The 19,438-nt window shown below is 36.3% G+C and overlaps 1 protein-coding gene across 1 annotated transcript; it reads right to left on the bottom strand.

Annotated features, from left to right (window-relative positions):
- Window positions 1–6,377: 6,377 nt before the first annotated feature.
- LOC105054086 (uncharacterized) lies at window positions 6,378–17,491 on the bottom strand. Its single transcript, XM_010935491.3, has 5 exons — window positions 17,178–17,491; window positions 13,905–14,205; window positions 10,917–11,075; window positions 7,571–7,863; window positions 6,378–7,152 (listed from the first exon to the last, which is right to left on the bottom strand). Exons 1-5 carry the CDS (start codon window positions 17,370–17,372, stop codon window positions 6,937–6,939), a joined length of 1,164 nt encoding a protein of 387 aa, XP_010933793.1. The 5' UTR covers window positions 17,373–17,491; the 3' UTR covers window positions 6,378–6,936.
- Window positions 17,492–19,438: the final 1,947 nt, after the last annotated feature.

Raw genomic sequence — 19,438 nt, forward strand, 5'->3', positions numbered from 1 at the left:
TTTGATGGTGGTTTATTTTTTGATTGTGGCCATCCATAGCTGCACAATACTTTGCAGTGCCACATGTGCACTGTGGAGAATTTGTGCTTAGGAATCTCTTGGAAGTGACTCTGAACACAGTGTTCTTGAGCCCCATGGCAATATTTGTCTTGTTGGCCTTCTATTATTGGTTCTAAATTGTAGCTAAGTTGGCTCACCCTTGCACATTGGAGAATCCGAATCCGCCACCTTGGGGGTTGGCTGTGGGCCACCCGATAAGGCTGGTGCTGGTTCGTATGCATCTCTGTAATGGTGTGCGGATCACATGGACGGTTGTGCCTTCTGGATTCTAATAATGGCTCCATCTTAGTCTGGGCTCATGGGTGAATAGAATTCTAACTCATGTGGAATGTTGGTATAATATAATATAATATAATATAATATAATATGATTTCATAAGCACTGCTTATTGTCACAATATTCTCCCATTGTGGTGTGGTGTAGGAATCATTGGTTGGCAGAACCTTCTATCTAGGAACTTGGAAGCATTTTCCAATTAGCTCATAAGTTTATCGATTAGAATATGACCATCCACAGAATGTTCTCCACTTATTCAAGATCAAAGTTTTGCACACTTTGAATGGATTCGATCTTGTTAATGAGGTGATAGGGCTGAGATATTTTCACTATAGGATCTATTCTCTGTTACCTCTATTGGTGGTGTCTATTATATCCTCCAACTACCAAAGTAGAACTTTAACAACTACGTGCTCATCATGCACACATATAAAGTTTCAGAGTTCTTCAACTACATAGACCACTTAATTGAGCTGTGGGTGCAAAAATGATGCATGACAAGATTGAAAAGCAGATAAACGTACATGTACAATATGGTGATAGGCATGTATGAAGCATGGAATGGAAGGATATGTATGTGAAACAGCATAAAATATTAAAAAGCTAGGCACCATGTATTTCTGTAGAGTTAATTACGCGTAATTTCACAAAAAAAAAAATTCGAGGGCATAGATGGAGAAGACTTAATGAAACTAGTAATGGGACAACTCAATGATTAAATTATTTTAGAGAAAAAAACTCAAAGAAAAAAAAAATTAAATGATGTTTATAGAAAATTAGAATTTACATAAGACTTGATGAAACTAGTAACGGGACAACTCAAAGCATTGTTGTCGTAGCTCATAGTAGAAACTTGGAATCTGACAGCAAGACAACCCTGGCTTATTTTGAGATGGAAGAAGCCTTAATTATGTTGAAATAGGTATTGTGATAAGATCAATTGGAAAATGCAACCATTCTTGGATGACTAACCTTTTGCTCAGAAGCAAAATCAAAGGTATGCTGGCAGTGTAATGGTAGATCTCACAAGCTTACATCAATGAAGAATGATGATTTTGTTGGATTTGCATGAGTTTTTCGGTGAAAATAACCTAACATTTTCACACTACTAAATCACATCCATACGTTCTTGTGCATGTGTGGGTTTTTCTGGAGAACTGTAGGTTGGAGAGACAAAGGACTAGCAGGGCATGTTCAAACTGAAGCATGATTTAGTTTCACACCACAAAATAGGTATGCAATAGTCTTAGATAGCTGACAGACTTGTTCCAATATAAATGAAGTATGATTGGACCACATAGTGTAGAGTAGGTGCGCCTTAAGTTTGGTCAGCTTGAACACCAAAGTCTACAATGCCCATGGTGATAAAGGAACAAATTGAAAGGGACCTCTCTGAGCCCTCCATTTGTGCATGATGGAGAGAGTAGAAATTTGCCTCCGTTTCTTCCCATTTGAATCAGCATGCTTGGAAAGGTAATGTTCTTCTATAATTCTATTTACTTTAGAAAGATTATTAAGATAGGTCTTTCAAGGAAATCTGACTCTTTACGCTATCTTTAGAAGGGCCATGAAGAATTGAAGTTAGAACCTCCGGAAAAATTAATTTCACAAGTAAGCCGACATTGGAACTAATGCTGAAAGACAAGTGTCAGGGCTGAGTAGAGCTGGAGATTGACTGCAGCCTGAAACCCAGATCAACAACCTCTGGGGTTAAACTGGTGCTAGATGGAGATAGAACTGCTTGTTTTAATGAAAACACAATTGGATTATTGACATTATTCCATAGAATTTTATTTGGGATTACCAAAAGGTATCAAGTCATGTCTGCATCAGTTTATAGCGAAAAAGTGAAGAACTTATTTGGATGGCAGTGCATTCCTTGGTTCATGCAACCAATCTATGTCAAATGGAGAGATTGTACAAGTGGTAAATCATTCAGTTCTACACAAATTGAGCATAGATAAGTTCCAAGGTCCAGATGTTCTGGCAAGGCAAAACATGGATTGAATGTGAACTTAAAGCATGGATAGATCACACTCGTTTCAAGGCGATGAGAATTGGTTAGATCCAAAAAAGCCATGTCATTGGACCTGCCTTTCAGAATGATTCATGACCACAAAATGCATAGGTTAAGCAATACGGCCCTCCATGCATGCACTCATGTTCCACCACATATCCCAAGCTCCTAACTGATCCATTCATGAAGCTCCACATTTCTTCCTCTCTCAAAGTGATGGAAATTTTTTGAATCAAAATGGAAAGAAATCAAAAAAATGGTCCATCAATCTCAAACATTCTATCATAGAGAGTTTACACTGATTGTCCTTAATTGGCTAGTGTATCTTGTTGTGGTGTAAAAAAGAGGGCTTCATTATTTTCACATTAGTTGCAAGTCAAGAGAGATTTTGATTTATATAAGGAGGGACCATCCATCCCACATGAGGCGTCTTTTGAAGGATAAAATCATGAAGCCCATAGGCCAGAGCGGACCATACCTTACGTACCGAACTATGAACCCTTGGTCGCAATAGTGGCGCGCCAGGTAAAGGACCATCCTGCAATTATAGGGCTGCTCCCATATACAGACTCTTCCTTAACTGAGGGTCTATGTTGTGGTGTAGAAGGGAGGATTTCGGTAGTCGCACATTGATTGTGAGTCAGAGGGGGGCTCTGGTTTATATAGAAAGAGACCATCCATCCTACATGAGGTGCCTTTTAAAAGGCAAAACCGTTTTCATAGAGGGCAAAAGATGTTGAGGTATAACTGCTACCATTTCACTTCGCACAGAATATTTTAATCTGATGAAGAAGCAAAAGCACTTTGGGGTTATTTATACATGCCTTCTACGCATTTCAAAACACATAAAGAAGAGATGAATTGGCACAAAAAAAGTCATGTTCCAAGATACCAAACATTTATAAGTTAGAATGTTCTGTTCCAAATGAAGTCTATATACCATCATGGAACTAGGCTTTTCTGATATTTGTTGAACATCTTTCTTATTTAGGGAAACTACTTCTAAATTAGCTTCACCCATCAGTCAAGTGTTATGCACTACGATAATAGCATATTCTTAGTATAATAAAACAAAACATATTATAATGCTTGCATATTATTTATAGGTGTAATGTGAAGTTATGCCTACTCTTTTTTTAAAAGAAAAGCAATAATCATGCAATATTACTGAACCTAGATAGCTCATCAAGCAGCTTTTGGGACCACAAAACCACGGCTGACATAAGTGAGATGCCACCTTACGCAGATAAACCATTTATTTTTGTGAACTCAGTGAGTTAGACGAGGGTATTAGCTATGTGGTGTAGAACCAATCATATAATTAAACATAGAGAAAGCAGTGATGATTTAAAAATTTAACCAAATACTGTACTTTCAACAGTAAACCTTGTCAAACTCTTTACTCATAAAAATTTTTTTAAAAAAAAAAAAAAATCTTGTCAAACCCCACAGCTACAGAGTCGAATGATCAAATTAACTTGACTTGAAAGAAAGTGGAGAATCAGTTTTAGTGTTTGCAAACATCTTTAAAAAGCTTATAGCCTTGAGCACCACAGTCATTTGTCAAGTATTATTCAGCTTGTGATACTAATTTCTGTGATTATGAGCCACAATTGCGGACAGATGAAGGTTCAAACCAGTGGTTCAGAGAATGACACCAAAACTAAATATGTACAAGTGGGAGTTAGAGGGAGAGGAAGCATGACACATCATGCACTCACAGGCCAACCCTGCCAGACCTATTGCTATCATAGCAAGACTTATTCTCCTTCCAACTAATTAAAATGTTTCTTAGTCTAAAAGTTTGCCCAACTACAGGTCAGCTTCTTACCTTTTCCAAGACCTCCTGTCTCTCTTTGTTTTATAGGATTGGTGGTTACATCTCATCCTAGTCTACTAGAATATTTAGTCCAAATATTAGGTCTATATACTGATTTGGATCAGGTCTTTACTGGCAGATATGCTTGTTTGACCCTGACCTAATTTAGAATATGGTGAAGGATACCCAACACAGCTGAACTTAACTAGATCACTCTTACTTTAATGGATCAAATAACTTATCTCATTTATGATGGATTAGGTTGGATGACAGGGTACATCCTATGCACATTTGTGGTGGTGGAACAACCTCCTTGTCAGCTATAATCATTTTCCAGGTCCTCAGTGCTTCACCATAGCTTTTCTTTAAAAATAGAAAAAGAAGGGAAAATTAATGTGCTTCACTAAGACAATGAAGAAAAGATTACATAAAGGAGGCACAAGGCATCTAAAGTAGGGAAAAAGAAAAAAGAGGAGAAGAAAAGGCAAAAGAATAACAACTCCACTTCAAATCCTGAAGAATCTCATATGTTAAGACCTGCATAATTCTTCTTGTGTGTCATTATATTTTTTTAATGCATTATCTTTGTCTAGGTACAATCGTACGACGAGCATCGACCAATCAAAAAGAGAGGGAATGGTGATGAAATTGAGGCTGACCGATTTCGGTCGGCAGACTTAAAATAAGACCATTTGGAGGCGTGACACAGCTTGTTTTTTGTTACTTTTAATTTTTTTAATAGAAAAATGGAATAAAAAAAGTGTGGCATATATCTTCTTTGATTTATGATGATTCGTCTGTTAATTACCTGGTTCTTTAGTGTTGTGAAGGTACCGACATCTTGAGGCATCATTGCATCAGTTTTCATCAAAGAGCAAGTTGAGCTGCCCCAGTTATGTCCTCTATACATTAATGAATCTTAAAAACAGAAGGTCAGACCTCCTTTACCAGCAGGGTAGGCTGTCCCTAGAGCCAACCCCACCAATCAGCAGGAGGTTTCTCTGGAGGAGTTGGTCTTGGTCACCCATCTTTGTCCTCCCTGATCCACTTACATGTCTGAAATCTATTAAAAGCCATTGACCAGAGATGCAAAAGACCAATGCCCGAGTCCTTACAACAACTGAATGCATCCCAATGGAGGGACAAACTTTGAAGGTTGTGATTGGGTGGCCTACTTTGAGTTCATAATATCTAGCATCATCTCAATTTAATTGTCCTATGACTAAGAAAATAGCATCGTTTTTATGCTAATACCATGACTGGTTGTTTCCAATACACTCCCAAAGAGAGAGACTCATACACAGCAAATCAAGAAGCCTCTCTATAGATGGATTGTTTAAAAGAAGTTTTTTTCTTTAAAAAAAAAAATATTGAGATAATTCAAAGATCTCCTGGCCAAGAATTGTTTGCTTAGCAGGCCGGTACCTCATTAATCAACTGAGAAAACTATTCCCATAAAATGAGGCAGGTTAACATGAGATTTGTTTTGTTTACTTTTTTTGTATACAATTAATGCGAGGAACAAGCATTATTGTGATGGATGGATCAGAGAAGCAATATTTTTTGGTGGATGTCTCAGGCTGACTCGGTGTATTGAGACTTCCAGAAGTAGGTTTCAAAGCTGATCATCACATTGAGATTTAGAAAGAAAGCCAGAGCATTCAATGACTAAGGTGAATGTGTATCACCCATAGACTCGATGTTAATTGTTAAAGGCTTTGACCAAGTGTTGAGGCAGAAATTATTGGTTAGAATTGTTCTACCATACCTTAAACCATCCAACAAAAAATCAACATATCATTTGATGATTCAAAATTTTAAAACTTTACATTTGACTGAAAAGTATGAACGGAAATAAAATACACAATTAATCATGATTAACCATTTCCAATCCAACTTTTTCTAGATTTTTTTTTTTTTTTTGGATCTCATTGAATGATGTGGCGATGTTCTATTGAATGGTTTCTACATGGTAGAACATCTCTAACCAATAATTTCTCTTGTTGAGAGGCTTGCTTTCATTAACGTCTGAAATGACATCCGCAAAGGAAGATCTAGTTGGAAGCTTCCGCAAGGGAAAATTTAACTCCCTCCAACTTTACTGCCATTTTTACCTTTTAGTTACAACCATATAGAACCGCGTCAAAGCCAACCAAGTCACGATTCCAACTGCCAATGGAGAGTGAAACAGACAAGCAAATCGGCTGATGTAATTGTAAAATTTAAAGCTTTTTCCAATAGCATGCTTTATTGAGACACATAAAATTAATTTAGAGAGCATTAACATCTTAACATACAATAAGTCCACAGCTCATACAACATCCATTGAAAATGAACAAATGGATACCCTCCCCAAACACAGATGAGGAAAATAGATAATGCAAAACAATGTTCAAGTTCTTAAATAATTTTCCTCCTACCAAAGTTCCTTCTGTTGTTTGTATGTTATCCCTTCTCCTACAACCACGTGACATGTATTACTACTAGGATATTTGTCTAAAGACAAAATAGTCCCGATTTAGTGTGTTGATCACGAAAGTAAACAAAAGGATAAACAGTAAAATAGCTTTAGGACCAGGACATCTTCCAAATATGATACTTCTCAACCCATGAGAATGTTGTCTCCAAAGACAGGTGAGTCAGCTGCTTCGAATCCAAGTCGAACCCAGGACTATAATTGCTGAGAGTGCAATATCCACATGTCATGATTCTCAAAGTGAAGGCATCACAGTTTGAAAAACCTTCAGAATGGTTTAAAAACAGACTAAGGGTCCTGGGCTTCTGATTGGCTGTCGACAATATGGGACACAAGCTTAGAAATCTCCAATATGGCATTCTGGACCTGATCATCATCTTGCTCTCTATGCCTAGACCATTGGGGTGACTGCAAGCCAAATGTGTATTCACTTGTTGCTCGTTTTGCCTTTCTAGATGCAGATAATGCATTCACCAGGTCTGACAGTGCCAATGCCCTAGGTCTCTGAAACATGCAACAAAAAAAGCATTTGGGGTATCATTTATTATAACCATATAAAAAGGTTAAAGACGAGATGATAAGCACTTTATCTAGACAACCAAAACAGAACACACCTAAACAGATAGCTTGATATTATTGCCAAAGAAAAGGACTGATAACCTCCATATATGCAAATATGTATTAGTACTGGCATGCACCCGTGTGCTTTGGTGTGTGGATGTGTGTTTATTAGTTTGCCAAACCAAACTTATTTATCTAATCATTGCAAATTATCAAAATAATGTTGAATTTTAAGATATCCACAATTTTTGAACAGTCAAACAAATAATCAAAATGGAAAAAGCAATACTGATTTCCGGACTCTTGTCACACAGAATATCACGGTAGAAATGCTAATTGCGAAATTAAAGTACATCCTTACATTCCGTTGCTTCCCCTTCTTTTCATCTTCCAGCAGGTCCCTGACAGGGAAGTAGGCTGCTTGCTTGCAGACTTCAAGTATATCAGAACCGGTGAAACCAGCACAGAGGCTGGCAATGTATTCATAATCAATGTCTTCAACCCTTTCCCCCTTTAAGATAACCTTCAATATTTTTGCTCTCTCACTTTGATCAGGCATACCAATTTCAAAGGCCTGGGTGAAACGCCTAAGTATTGCCTCATCTAGTTCTGATGGGCGGTTTGTGGCAGCAAGAACCATCACACGCGCATTTTCTGCAATAACACAAAAAGAAACCTTTGAAAAAAAAAATCATAGCCCAATCCAGAACTATTTGGGAAAGTATGATGGGTCCAAACCTTCAACAAATTGAAACTGAAATAAGAAGAAAAAACAAGAGAGAGAAAAAGAATGCCGGGCTTGTTTTCATTGTGGTGATGTAATATCATGGCATTACATGAAAACCTCAATGCAGAGAATAAAATCCAATTCACCGTTTCTTTTGATCTCTAGCTATTTTAGAACTTCAATGATGGTCTGCTCAAGATTATGAGAATTATATATAAGGAACATAATAGTCATGTGATTTGGATTTGGATTTGGAGATTTTTAAGAGCAGACAGAAGATTTTTCATCTTTTAATGTTGCACTGTTCTCCTATTCTTCTTTATTCAACAATTAGTTTTTTCAGGTTCTGCTGTACAAGTTTGTGATACACTGCCTTCATATATTATGAATTCAACCATCTGAACACTGGAATTCTCCAAGATACTCATAAAGTTATTAAACAAGTCTATCCACCAAAAATAAACTGTCAGGAAGTTCAGAAACTGTTACTGTGGCATGACACGACAGTTTATGATCTTACAGATATTGGACAGCAAGCATCATGACCCACTTAGCTTAGCTGATGATTCATGTTCGCATCTAGATTTCCGGAAACATCTGATACAAGGCTATAAGTGAGTCTACCTCAATCCTCCAATAGGCTATATCTCTTAATAAGAGCCAGCTTACATTCACATCTTAAAATCCTCAAAGAGGCTACCCTGTCAGCACTCACAATGATCATACGCTTCTGTGGCATTATCTACTTCATTGATACAACCATCCAATAGGTGGAGGGCAGTGCCCAAAGGGCAAAAGTGGACATAACGATCCTAGAGATCCACTCTTCTTTCCAGCTTGGGATCAGATGGTAATAAACACTTGCATGGTAATGATATACAAAACACTGCAGTGAACAGTTGAGCTAGAAAAGTACACAATTACATCAGAGAATAAACAAATATCAAGGGGTATGTTGGACAAATAAGCTATCCAGGACCTCGCCTATTATTTGACCAAAACCAGGGACTGGGACCCATATCTCCCTTAAATGAACTGCAGGCAAAATCCTTTCCTAAAAAAGCCTGCAAAGCATTCATCTTAGTGTGATTCATTTTGCAACACCATGTTGATGAGGATTGCATGCACATGCAATTTAATGAATATTACCATGTTGACCACGATTGTGCTGAAATATCATAGGAAAGATTCCCAAATTCCAAGTATCTTACCAAAATGTAAAATATACAAATTCTTTACCAAATTGCACAGGAACCTCTTTGTCAATCAAAATAAAGACAAATAATATAGAACATCAGCAAAAACAAAACATATTTATTTAGTAAAGATTTATCAAAAAGATACCCAAGTGAATTTTTAGTGTAAAAAATGCACACACTTTACCAAATAGCACATGATAAAACAATTAAAAGAGAAACAACATTTTGATCGCTGCCAGATATTAACAAATGTAATAATGCTTCTCACATAGTTTGATAAATTCCTTTACAAATATTCTAGCTATTAGAATAAATAAATGACAACCAGAATAGATTAAATTATCAACGTTAAGCATGAACTGGCCAACGCCCCTGTGGTCACACCATTCTTCCAGTTGAAAGATGTTCCAAGTTCGAGCCTTAAGAGGCAATTCCCCAATTTCTGAACCTGGCTAATTTAATACAGTTGGGCCTTCTCCCTTGCTCTTCTCAATTAATAAAACAAGGTCTAAAAGAGAGACCTGCTTACTTTACAAGCATCACTTGTGCACCAAGACATTGATTGCAAAATTAAGACCAATGTCTTACATCTTTGAAGACATGGGTGATTTGACTGATAATGCTGTTGAATCAGACATAATGAGTACAAACTGGGTAAGTGGGTTTTGATTTAGGCAAAACATGATACAACCAGTACAATTTCCAGCTCTGTCTCAACTTCGCCTAATGAGGAACTCAACCACTCAACCCAACCTCAGCTAACAATATATTTCCAACTTACAGGTAATGTGTTAGATATTGTCAAATTGAAGGATGGTATGGCTCAGAGGAAAAAAAAAAAAAAAATGCATGCTGGTGTGAGATCAGAAGTACCAAGTGGCTGATGGCAGACATGTTTGTTCACCATGAGCAAAGGACTTGAGATGAAAAGATGAAAAGAGAAACATAAAAGTGATAACAAGAAGAATAAGAAAGACATGCATATGAATGACCACCTCTGAATTCACCATTTGATTTCTTTGTTCCTTCTAGAAAACAGTAGAACTCCTAGCTTTGATTTATTCCAGCTGCGAACCTCCTAAACATCGCTAAAGTGACCATCGTATTAGCATTTACTTGCTTGTGAATGTGTTCTACACACATGTAGGATTTCTTCAAATATTTGAAGTAAATTCCCAAGAGAGCCCTGGCATAATTTGACTTGCATCCCAATAAAATGATTTAATAAGCCACGAATATCAAGTGGGTGTAATTTATATATGAATTATAACAAGACCTGCTAACCTTGCTACATGACTTCAATGCGTTACATAGTGAATGGCAAGTTTAAATATCCAGAATGCAGCATAGCTTGCAGATATTTTGTTGATTAATGACAGCTTTGACATGAGAATGTGAAAATGGCCATCTTAAAATATCTTTTTCAAGAAGCATGCCTTAGTTCAACCATTAATCTATTGGTTGACAATATAGTCATACCTACTTAGCATTAATTTATGAATAAGGTAAATATCTATGCATGAACTCATGCTAGAATTCACCCTCCCAATTCCATGATATGGCAAATACACAATTAAGAATCTTATAATGCCCCAGGTCTTTAAGAAAGAAACCAAAAGGAATCAAAATGTCAAAATGTAGAAAGTTCCCCTGAGTCTTGTACCAAATTAATAACAGAACATCAATATCATTTGACAGTAAATAATGTAAAAGTTTGTGAAATAATAAGATATAGAAGTGAAAATTTTGAAAAATATACGATTCATTATTTAGGTACTTACGGTCTGTGGTGAAACCATCCCACAAAGACATAAACTCAGTTTTCATGTTAGTTAAGGCTTCATGATCTGTTGTGCGCCGCTGTCCCAAGAAACTATCAACTTCATCAACAAAAATAATAGCAGGCTGGAGCTTATAAGCCAGAGAGAATACAGCAGCCACTGCACAAATTCCAGTGAAATACCACTGAGCTCCAATTATCGAGAAAAATGAGTTATGATGTTCAATAACATTAGTACAAAAGTTTGTAACAAAGAAGCCCTTCAAATTTTTTGCTTCTACATCCACAAAACTACAGGCATATAAAAAATTGTAAGAAATTATGTCCCCACATCATACACACCAACTTAAAAAGACCATCGATCAGGCAATCCAACAAAAGGAGTGTCATCCATTTTGACCAATCATTGCTCCTGTTCAGGAGGCCAACCAACATAATGACAACACAGTACAATGTCAAACTTAAAGTCACGACGATAAGTTGCATCAATATCAGAAGCTCTCAGCAAAAGAAAACACTCAACAAATTGTGAAGTTGCCATGCCTCTTTTTGGTTACGCACCGTGATTCTGTAATTCCTAAGATTTCTTTATTAAAGATAATTATTAAATACACAGCCTTCGCATGTCTGTTATACTTAAAGCCTACCTATTAATATTATAATGTCTTGTTACATGTTTGAAATTTTGAACTCTTCATTAACCAACTTAAAATACAACTATTGCCCATAAGGTTAAGGAAAATCTTCCTCAATGCTGAGGAACCAAAGTTTATATGTAAGCAAAATATTTAGGTTTTGGATATCCTTCCACCAAAGCATAACCAAAGAAATCAGCATAGTAAATGTTCCCAAAATATTCAATCAAAAAGTACAAAATGCCAAAACTACGAAGTAAGCCTTCCCTGGATCTTTTGTCTCATTTCAAAGGCTTCTCTTGATTCTAAATTTGGCCAAATGACTACATGACAATCCTGTTAGGTGCCCACCATTCGGTGCTTGAAAGATCTTGACATGCATATATCAGCAGTCAAAATTTGAGCATAAAATGGGCTAAACAGGAAGAAAAGGAAGCAGACTGCAGCTTCGTATAGATCTCATAGATAGGTTTCCTTTATCGGTGTGTTCCAACATAAATGAACAGTAAATTTTTCAGAAAGCTAATTACAGAAAGCCTGGTCATTTGATAATAGTGGGTTTGAGAATTTCACTTTAAATTCTAAAGCCTCATCATAATGTAAGCATAAAAATACATGATTTCCACAAGTATTTATATCTACATGACTTCTGTTTATCTAAAAACACTATTAGCATTTCCAGATACCAAGGATTTGTCACACACAATATTATAGCCCTTAAGTGCCTGAATTTGGAAAGTGTATTGGGATGGACTGGGAAGGGGCACAGGCCACACAGCAAAGTGACACTCTAAAATTTTAAGACCATGCTTCCAATTAATGTTATCATAAATAACGATGCAAGGTTACAGAACGAATACATTAGTTTAAAAAAAAAAAGTGAGCAATAAAGATTCTCGATTGACAAGGTAGACATGGGTGCATGATGAAGCATAGAATTAGATGAGTCCTAAGGTTTAGAATCTAATTTCAATGTTAATCTATTCTAGTAACTAAATACAGCCATAAATTGAGAATATGAATATGAGTTCTGTTTCAACAAAAAGAAATATTATTTTTTGGATTCGTCGGTGAGATATATCTTTTGAATGTGTTTGATGCACATAATAGGTGTCATTTCAGCTGAGTTATGAAGGCTTGAGAGGACTAAAACAGGATTAACACAAAAATGTCTTCTATTTTTTTCTTACTAAATATTTTGGTTTCAGGTTTGACAAATTTTTGTTGATCAATGTTAAAATTAAGCGCTGGTTTCTTAAGGTTTGAGTGACAAATTGTAATGATGAAGCCATAACTCAGGAGATGGAATGTAGATAATGAATGAAAGAACTATGGTTCCTTCTTTTTGCATCTTTCTCTCCCCTTGCATGTTTTGTTTTTAATCTTTTAGGGAGATTTTCCATCAACTGAAGCATTAAGAATAACCTTGAAAAAGTGAAAAGGTTCACCCTGGATCATGTATTTGAACCAACATAGACTGTTGTGAATGTCTAAAACAAAATTCAGTTTTTTTTCCTAAAAAAAACTGATCTTAAATATTTTTCGAATAATAATATTGACACCCATTCCACAACAGTAAAACAGCAAATGAAATTCCAAAGGAAAGGCTCCATCCTATGCTGAAGGTTCTGGCAACTAGGCTGTACAGCATATCAAGTAAGCCTAATAATCAGCAGTATCATCAAATCTTCACTTCCCACAATACTTTATTTAGTATATAGCCCAAAAATTGCATGGACAAGCTATCAAACCATCCTGGTAAGCACGACAATATCCCAAAAATGGTGAGGTATGCTGGCACAATGTCTCTTTGTGCCCTGAATTTTGAATAAAGATGCTCATGTATGCACAAATCTATACCTTTTCCCTCCTTTTCTTTATTAGAAGGAGAGAATGAATTACTAGGAAGAAAACACATGACAAATCAATTTTTCTGTGTCATTCCTAAAATCAGTAAATTTTCTAACCATAGCTCAACAGATGAGGTAGAGACAGTCCCATTAAGGAAAAACAAATATTTGATATAAAGACAACATATGCAAAATAATAATGATTTTAGGCCATGGTAACTTTGATGAAGCTTTACATTTACAGATCTTCAGAGAAATGGAACAATGAATATGCATATAAATAATATGCCATCAGCTGCATTGGTGTAAAATGTGATGATTTACTTCTGTATTTGGATCACAAATCATGAGATGCATCAAGTGAGTCAGTTCATATACTGAAGAACTTATCAACATATTGACCAATCATGTACCAACTAATGCCAACTATGTTTTGTATCAAAAGTTCAATATTTTATATAACCAGCCAATCATTACATATATGATTCAGAATTTCAGACTTACCAAGTTTCTGAGCATCACCAAACCATTTACTCATCAGATTAGATATCCTCACGTTGATAAAAACAGCTCCAGACTCTTTGGCTATAGCCTTTGCAAGCATTGTCTTTCCTGTACCTGGTGGCCCATACAACAAAACTCCTTTTTGCGGACTTAGAAGCTTGCCCTGGGCAAATAATTCAGGTCGTCGTAGAGGGAGGATAACCAATTCAAATAATGCTTGCTTAATATTTTCTAGGCCTCCGATGGACTCAAACTCCACATCAATATGGTCAGGATTTATAACATCACAGGCAATTACATCCTACATTACAATACAAAATATAAGAAAGCATGGATAACAAATTCACACTAGTTTAAGAAATCTACTTTCATCTGGACATTGTATCAATAGCAACAAATTCATGAAAAATTGAAAATTTAGATGTAAATCAAGATCTAAGTATACTGATAGTGTCGGACAAATTATTGAAAGACCCATTGAGCCATTTTATTTAGCATATAACAGACAATGGAATGACCAACGCCAAGGCTTGCAAGGCTCAACAATCAAAGAACAAGCCTGGTGGAAGTGATCAAACTTGAGGCACCATTTCATTACATAGCAACAATAGTTTCATATTGAAAATATCAGTTTCGGTGATTTCAGACCACCATGAAAGAAGCATGTTTCACATCCTTCTGTATAATCATGGAGACTAGCACATGGTCCACATTCTAATGGCAAAAAATAATTTCTCTCAATAAGCTATGCAGCCCTATTAGTTAACTCTCTTTAACAAAGCATGCCTTGAATTGGTCAATCATTGTAACAATTTAATAGGAGCAACAGGCACGTCTGCTTCTGCCTCTCATGGAGAACTGAAATTTCTTGCACAAAAAATTAAGGAAAAACATCTAGAAAGCAATGAAGAGACAGCACTTTCAAATTGTACTTAAAGGGAGGGTAAAAAGAAATAATGCTAACAATGGCCATAAGACTAGATAAGAAGAAAGCCAGAAAATTGATGTGATGTTGACGAACAATCATAAAAAACATGCCAAACAACAGATCCATCGAATAATAAGAGGCCCAGAAAACAAAAAAAAAAAGGAAAAAGAAAACTGCCCTGAGGTACTACAAAAGGATTAAAAAAATAGAAAATAAAACAATAAAACTAGCACTTGGATTTCTTCAAACGACAGCTATCAACTCCCAAAATAGCATTTTCTTTTTTTTAACTCAAAACAAAAATTTCATTTGCTTTTTTTTTTTTCAGTTCTTTAAATAATCTCCCTCTTATCCACAAAATATTCTTGTTTACTATTTTTAATTAAGTGCATATGAGAGGTGGAGTATGAATTGAGAAAGACCAAAATAAAGGGAGTACCTTTATCTCGATGAACAAGAACATAATGGACATGCAGCTAAGTTTGTGGATGCAAAGAAAATTAAGTCAAATCCTATAAGATAATATCTAGAGTTGTGCCAAATCTTAGTTGATCATATATTTATCGCACCAGCTTTAGTGACCCAAAAAATGAAAAGACCTTATTTCACATGAAGTGGCCTCCAGCTCTAGACATTTTGTCCGGCGGCATCCTTGATATAGTGAAAAGCATGTAACTATGGCATTATTAGTATCACCCACAAACTCTAATATCCCATCAGAAAAGCAGGGTGGCATGGTGGAAGGGTGCCATGATTAACTTTATTTTGGGATGACTAAAGCAATAGTGGTATGTAGAATTACAATTAGAAGTGTTGATCATAAAAGTCCATACGACCATCTATATGTGCAGAAAACACAAAGTTAGCCATCATGCCTACATCCACCAAAATCAGGAATTAAAACATTCATTTCCAGAGGCTGACTATCCAAGGGAGAAGGGAAGTGTGAGATGGTAGAAAGAGGTGGACATCCTCAAGATAATAATGATAATAATCAAAAACATCACTAAAAGCATATTGTATCTAGTCATCAATTGCAGCTAAGTGATCAGCAATGGCAATATATGATCAAAGGTAGAGATGGTCTCGCTTTTCTTTTGAGATTTGACCCACCTGCAATGAAGTCAGCAAACAATAGTTTTTTTCCAGATAATTGTTGTCAAGACCACAGCATAGGATGAGCATAAGTTTCATTGAGATGAAAGGCTAAAATGTCTAGAAATTGAGCATCGGAGAGCCAATAAAGAAGAAGTTAATCTTCTGTATAGCAGGTAGTATGCCCCTGGTTGATTCAACTTTGTTGGCACTCTAACTGGATTCAAGAAATTATGAGCTATGTTTTTTATCATCAAGAAACATGAACAACTCAGCATCAAAACACTGGGAGAGCTCCATTATCTCAGGTATCATAATACTGCAGTATGATTGACAATTACTACTTAGACATTTGAATGAACTCCAAGAATAAGAACGCTAGACTAAAGAAACAAAATATTTAAAATAAACAGAATAGAGGCAGTAAACCATTCTATCAAAATCAGATAAGAGTACAAAATGATGGATTATACACCTACAAACTCCCTTAACAGGGTCATAAAAGAATGGCTGTGTCACAACCAAACGAGATAGGAAAGGGAGGAAATATACAGTACATTAGCTAAAAAAATTTATGAGAGACAGCAAATACTGAAGCATGGCTCCTTGAATCCCCTTAAAATAGAATAGGTAACTCAATCCAGAAAGAGGAACTTGTTTCATTTTGATCCACACAGACCATTTGAAACAACACCCTTGCCTTCCCTCTTGCAATACATTCATTACAGGGCACGCAGAATGAGGTTTCTCCCGCCAACAACAGGCATTAATTTTTTCCATTGCTACAAAATCAAGAGCACAAAACCTATCGAAACTGTCCCTTTTTATATGGCATAATCTTCCATGGACTTGGACCATCGAGCTAACCTAATGACACGAGTGGAATAAAGCCGAAGACACGATTTTGTCCTTCAAGTTATGGTACCCGATGTCGAAGAATCCTAAAACAGGAACTTGAACATTAAACTACCTACTAGAGCTTCTTCAGGAAGAAAGAAATAGCCAAAAAAAAAAAAATCCAGAAAGCCTTAAATCATCAAAACTTCAAACTTCTGAAGGTCAACAAGGCAAAATGCAATGCAAGAACAAGGGTTTTCAATTTTGGAACAAGATAGGTTTCCTGTCCACCACGAATTCCAAAGCCAACAAGAGAACATGAGAAACCCTAATCAATCAGCAACGGAACCAATATTCACAGCAAGAGACATGAAAGAGCAAAACTAAGCGGCAGACGCATCCAAGAAGCGCACCTCGTATTGATTGGTCTGGATCATGGGGCGGCCGAGGCGTTTGGCGATCTCCTTCTTCTGCTCGAGGGCCTTCTTGGAGGCGGCGCGGTTTGGGTCGAGCTGCCGGAGGCCGGCGAAGAGGACGAGACAGCTCAGGGCGGCGCTCGCGGCGTAGAGGACAAGCTGCTGGATAAACCTCGTCTCCGACGCCCCCATCTCTGCTTTCTCTCGCTCTCGCTTCCCCGGGCGTCCGCGCGTCGGCGGGGCTCGTCGTCGGAAAAAGCAAAAAAGGAGAGACCCCTTCCCCTCCCTTCTTTTTCTTAATTCGACGTAAAGGAGGAAGATTAGCGTTCAAGATGAAGAACGAGGAACGCGTGACGGCGGGGCCCAAGATGTCAACGGGTCGAGTAACGGGTCGGGCATTACCCGCACCCGTCCTAACTCCTGTATTTGTCTCCAGGTGCAAATGCCGATGGAGCCTCCGGATGAAGCAGACGGGTATAATTAGGCAAAAAGGTTTAGACAAATCAGATCAGATATTTTTTTTTAAAAAAAAAAATACATATAAATTAATTTTGATTAGCTAAATCAGATCAAATAAAATTAGATTTTTTTTAAAACATATAAATCAATTTTTCAGATATCGAGGAAGAGATTTGTAAAAAATTATATGCATCGATATCTGAAGTAGATTTTATCATTATTTTCCCCCATCTCTTGGAGATCAAGTAAAACCCATTTTATTATTAAGTTTAGGTTGGGTTAGATTAGATACCTAATGGAATGGAATAAATTGCTATCTCCAACGGCAGCTGCTCCGAGATTTTATTTTTTTATTTTTTAAAATATAATAAATGAGAACAAAAATGAAAGAAAGTAAATAAATTTTTACCACTCAAATTACATCTCCGACATCGCAGTTGATAGCATAATTTTCCATTAAATGCCAATCATGGGACATAAAACAGTGAAAGGATCAGCAAGTGTATGACCTACAAATTTTGTTTTCTAAAGAGCAGGACTTTAGTATTTTTCATCTAATACCAAGTCGGATCCTAAAACACAAAAGCTGGTCGCCAATCAGAATTGTAGCCTTATGTTTATCAGAGGTGGGAGATGTCGATGGTCCACATGTGCCACATCAGATTAGAAATTAGGTTGATAAATAAATTGCACTACATGTTGGTAGCCCTCGACCATGTATACCTTGATGAAAGGATAATTTAAATTCGAAGTATAGACTTCATTGACTTGGTGAAATTGGCAGAGAGATAATCAAAATTTCTAATATTTTAATGAAATATCATTATAATATGAGTAATGTTAATCCTAATGCAATGTGACATGAGAAAATTGGTATGGTACATAACAAATCATTATAATCATGCAAACACCACGATTGGGTGATCCAATGACAATTCACTTCTTTTCCACTTAAAACGTTTTTAAAATACAATGATATGTTATGTAGAAAAATTAATTAATTCATGTTCCTCCGGCTCCAAACCTCAAATGGATTTGGCATTTGAATGCTCATCTATGCATCTTGTTGTTCATATGGATATTGGGTCTCAGCAAGTTGACATGTAATGTTGTGCCACTAGAAGGGGGTTAGACCAAGTTATGCTTGTGAGGATTTGGTACATACTTTCTTCATATATCTTCTCCCTGGTGCTGCATGGCACTAATCATGTTTCTGCCATGAATTAGCCTCCTAACATAACAGCTGCCGGATAGCCACAATTCTATGTCATAGAAAGTATGATAAGCTAGGGTGTCGTACATAGTCACTAATTATCTGATATTTCATAACTATTATGGGATGTAAAGGACGGGCAAGGGTTCAAAAAAATTTTGGACCAATTTATGTGTTTCATATAGATTTTAGTAAATTATTTTTGATTATTTTTTTAAAAAAACATTGGTGACATTTTAAAGTATTGTCGATTAAGTAATTTAGGAATATACTTAAGCGTCGATATTACAAAATTTTCTGAAGCATCAGCTTGTTCTACACGGTTTATAATACTTTAAAGCGTCAGCAATCAACGATGTTTTCTGTTAGCGTCAAAAAAATAATTTTTTATATTTTATTTATCGATATATTTTTAATATTTTTGAAAAAGTCGGAAGCCATTTTTATGATGCTTGTAAGCATCAGAAATAGCAGTTATCAGCATGTTGGCAATGATCTATGATTACTATAGGGAGTGGTAAACATGGTTAGTATTGTTGGAGGGAAATTTAAATTTGAAAATCATAATCTGTGGTCCAACAAGTAA

Source organism: Elaeis guineensis, chromosome 11 (genome assembly GCF_000442705.2).
Source record: "Elaeis guineensis isolate ETL-2024a chromosome 11, EG11, whole genome shotgun sequence".
Classification (NCBI taxonomy): Eukaryota; Viridiplantae; Streptophyta; class Magnoliopsida; order Arecales; family Arecaceae; genus Elaeis; species Elaeis guineensis.

Coding starts and splice junctions, on each gene's coding strand:
- LOC105054086 (XM_010935491.3), bottom strand. CDS start 17,372: ATGGGGGCGTCGGAGACGAGGTTTATCCAGCAGCTTGTCCTCTACGCC. Junction 14,206..17,177: donor TCCAGACCAATCAATACGAG/GTGCGCTTCTTG, acceptor ATTGTAATGTAG/GATGTAATTGCCTGTGATGT. Junction 7,864..10,916: donor GGATGGTTTCACCACAGACC/GTAAGTACCTAA, acceptor GTGTTATTGCAG/AAAATGCGCGTGTGATGGTT.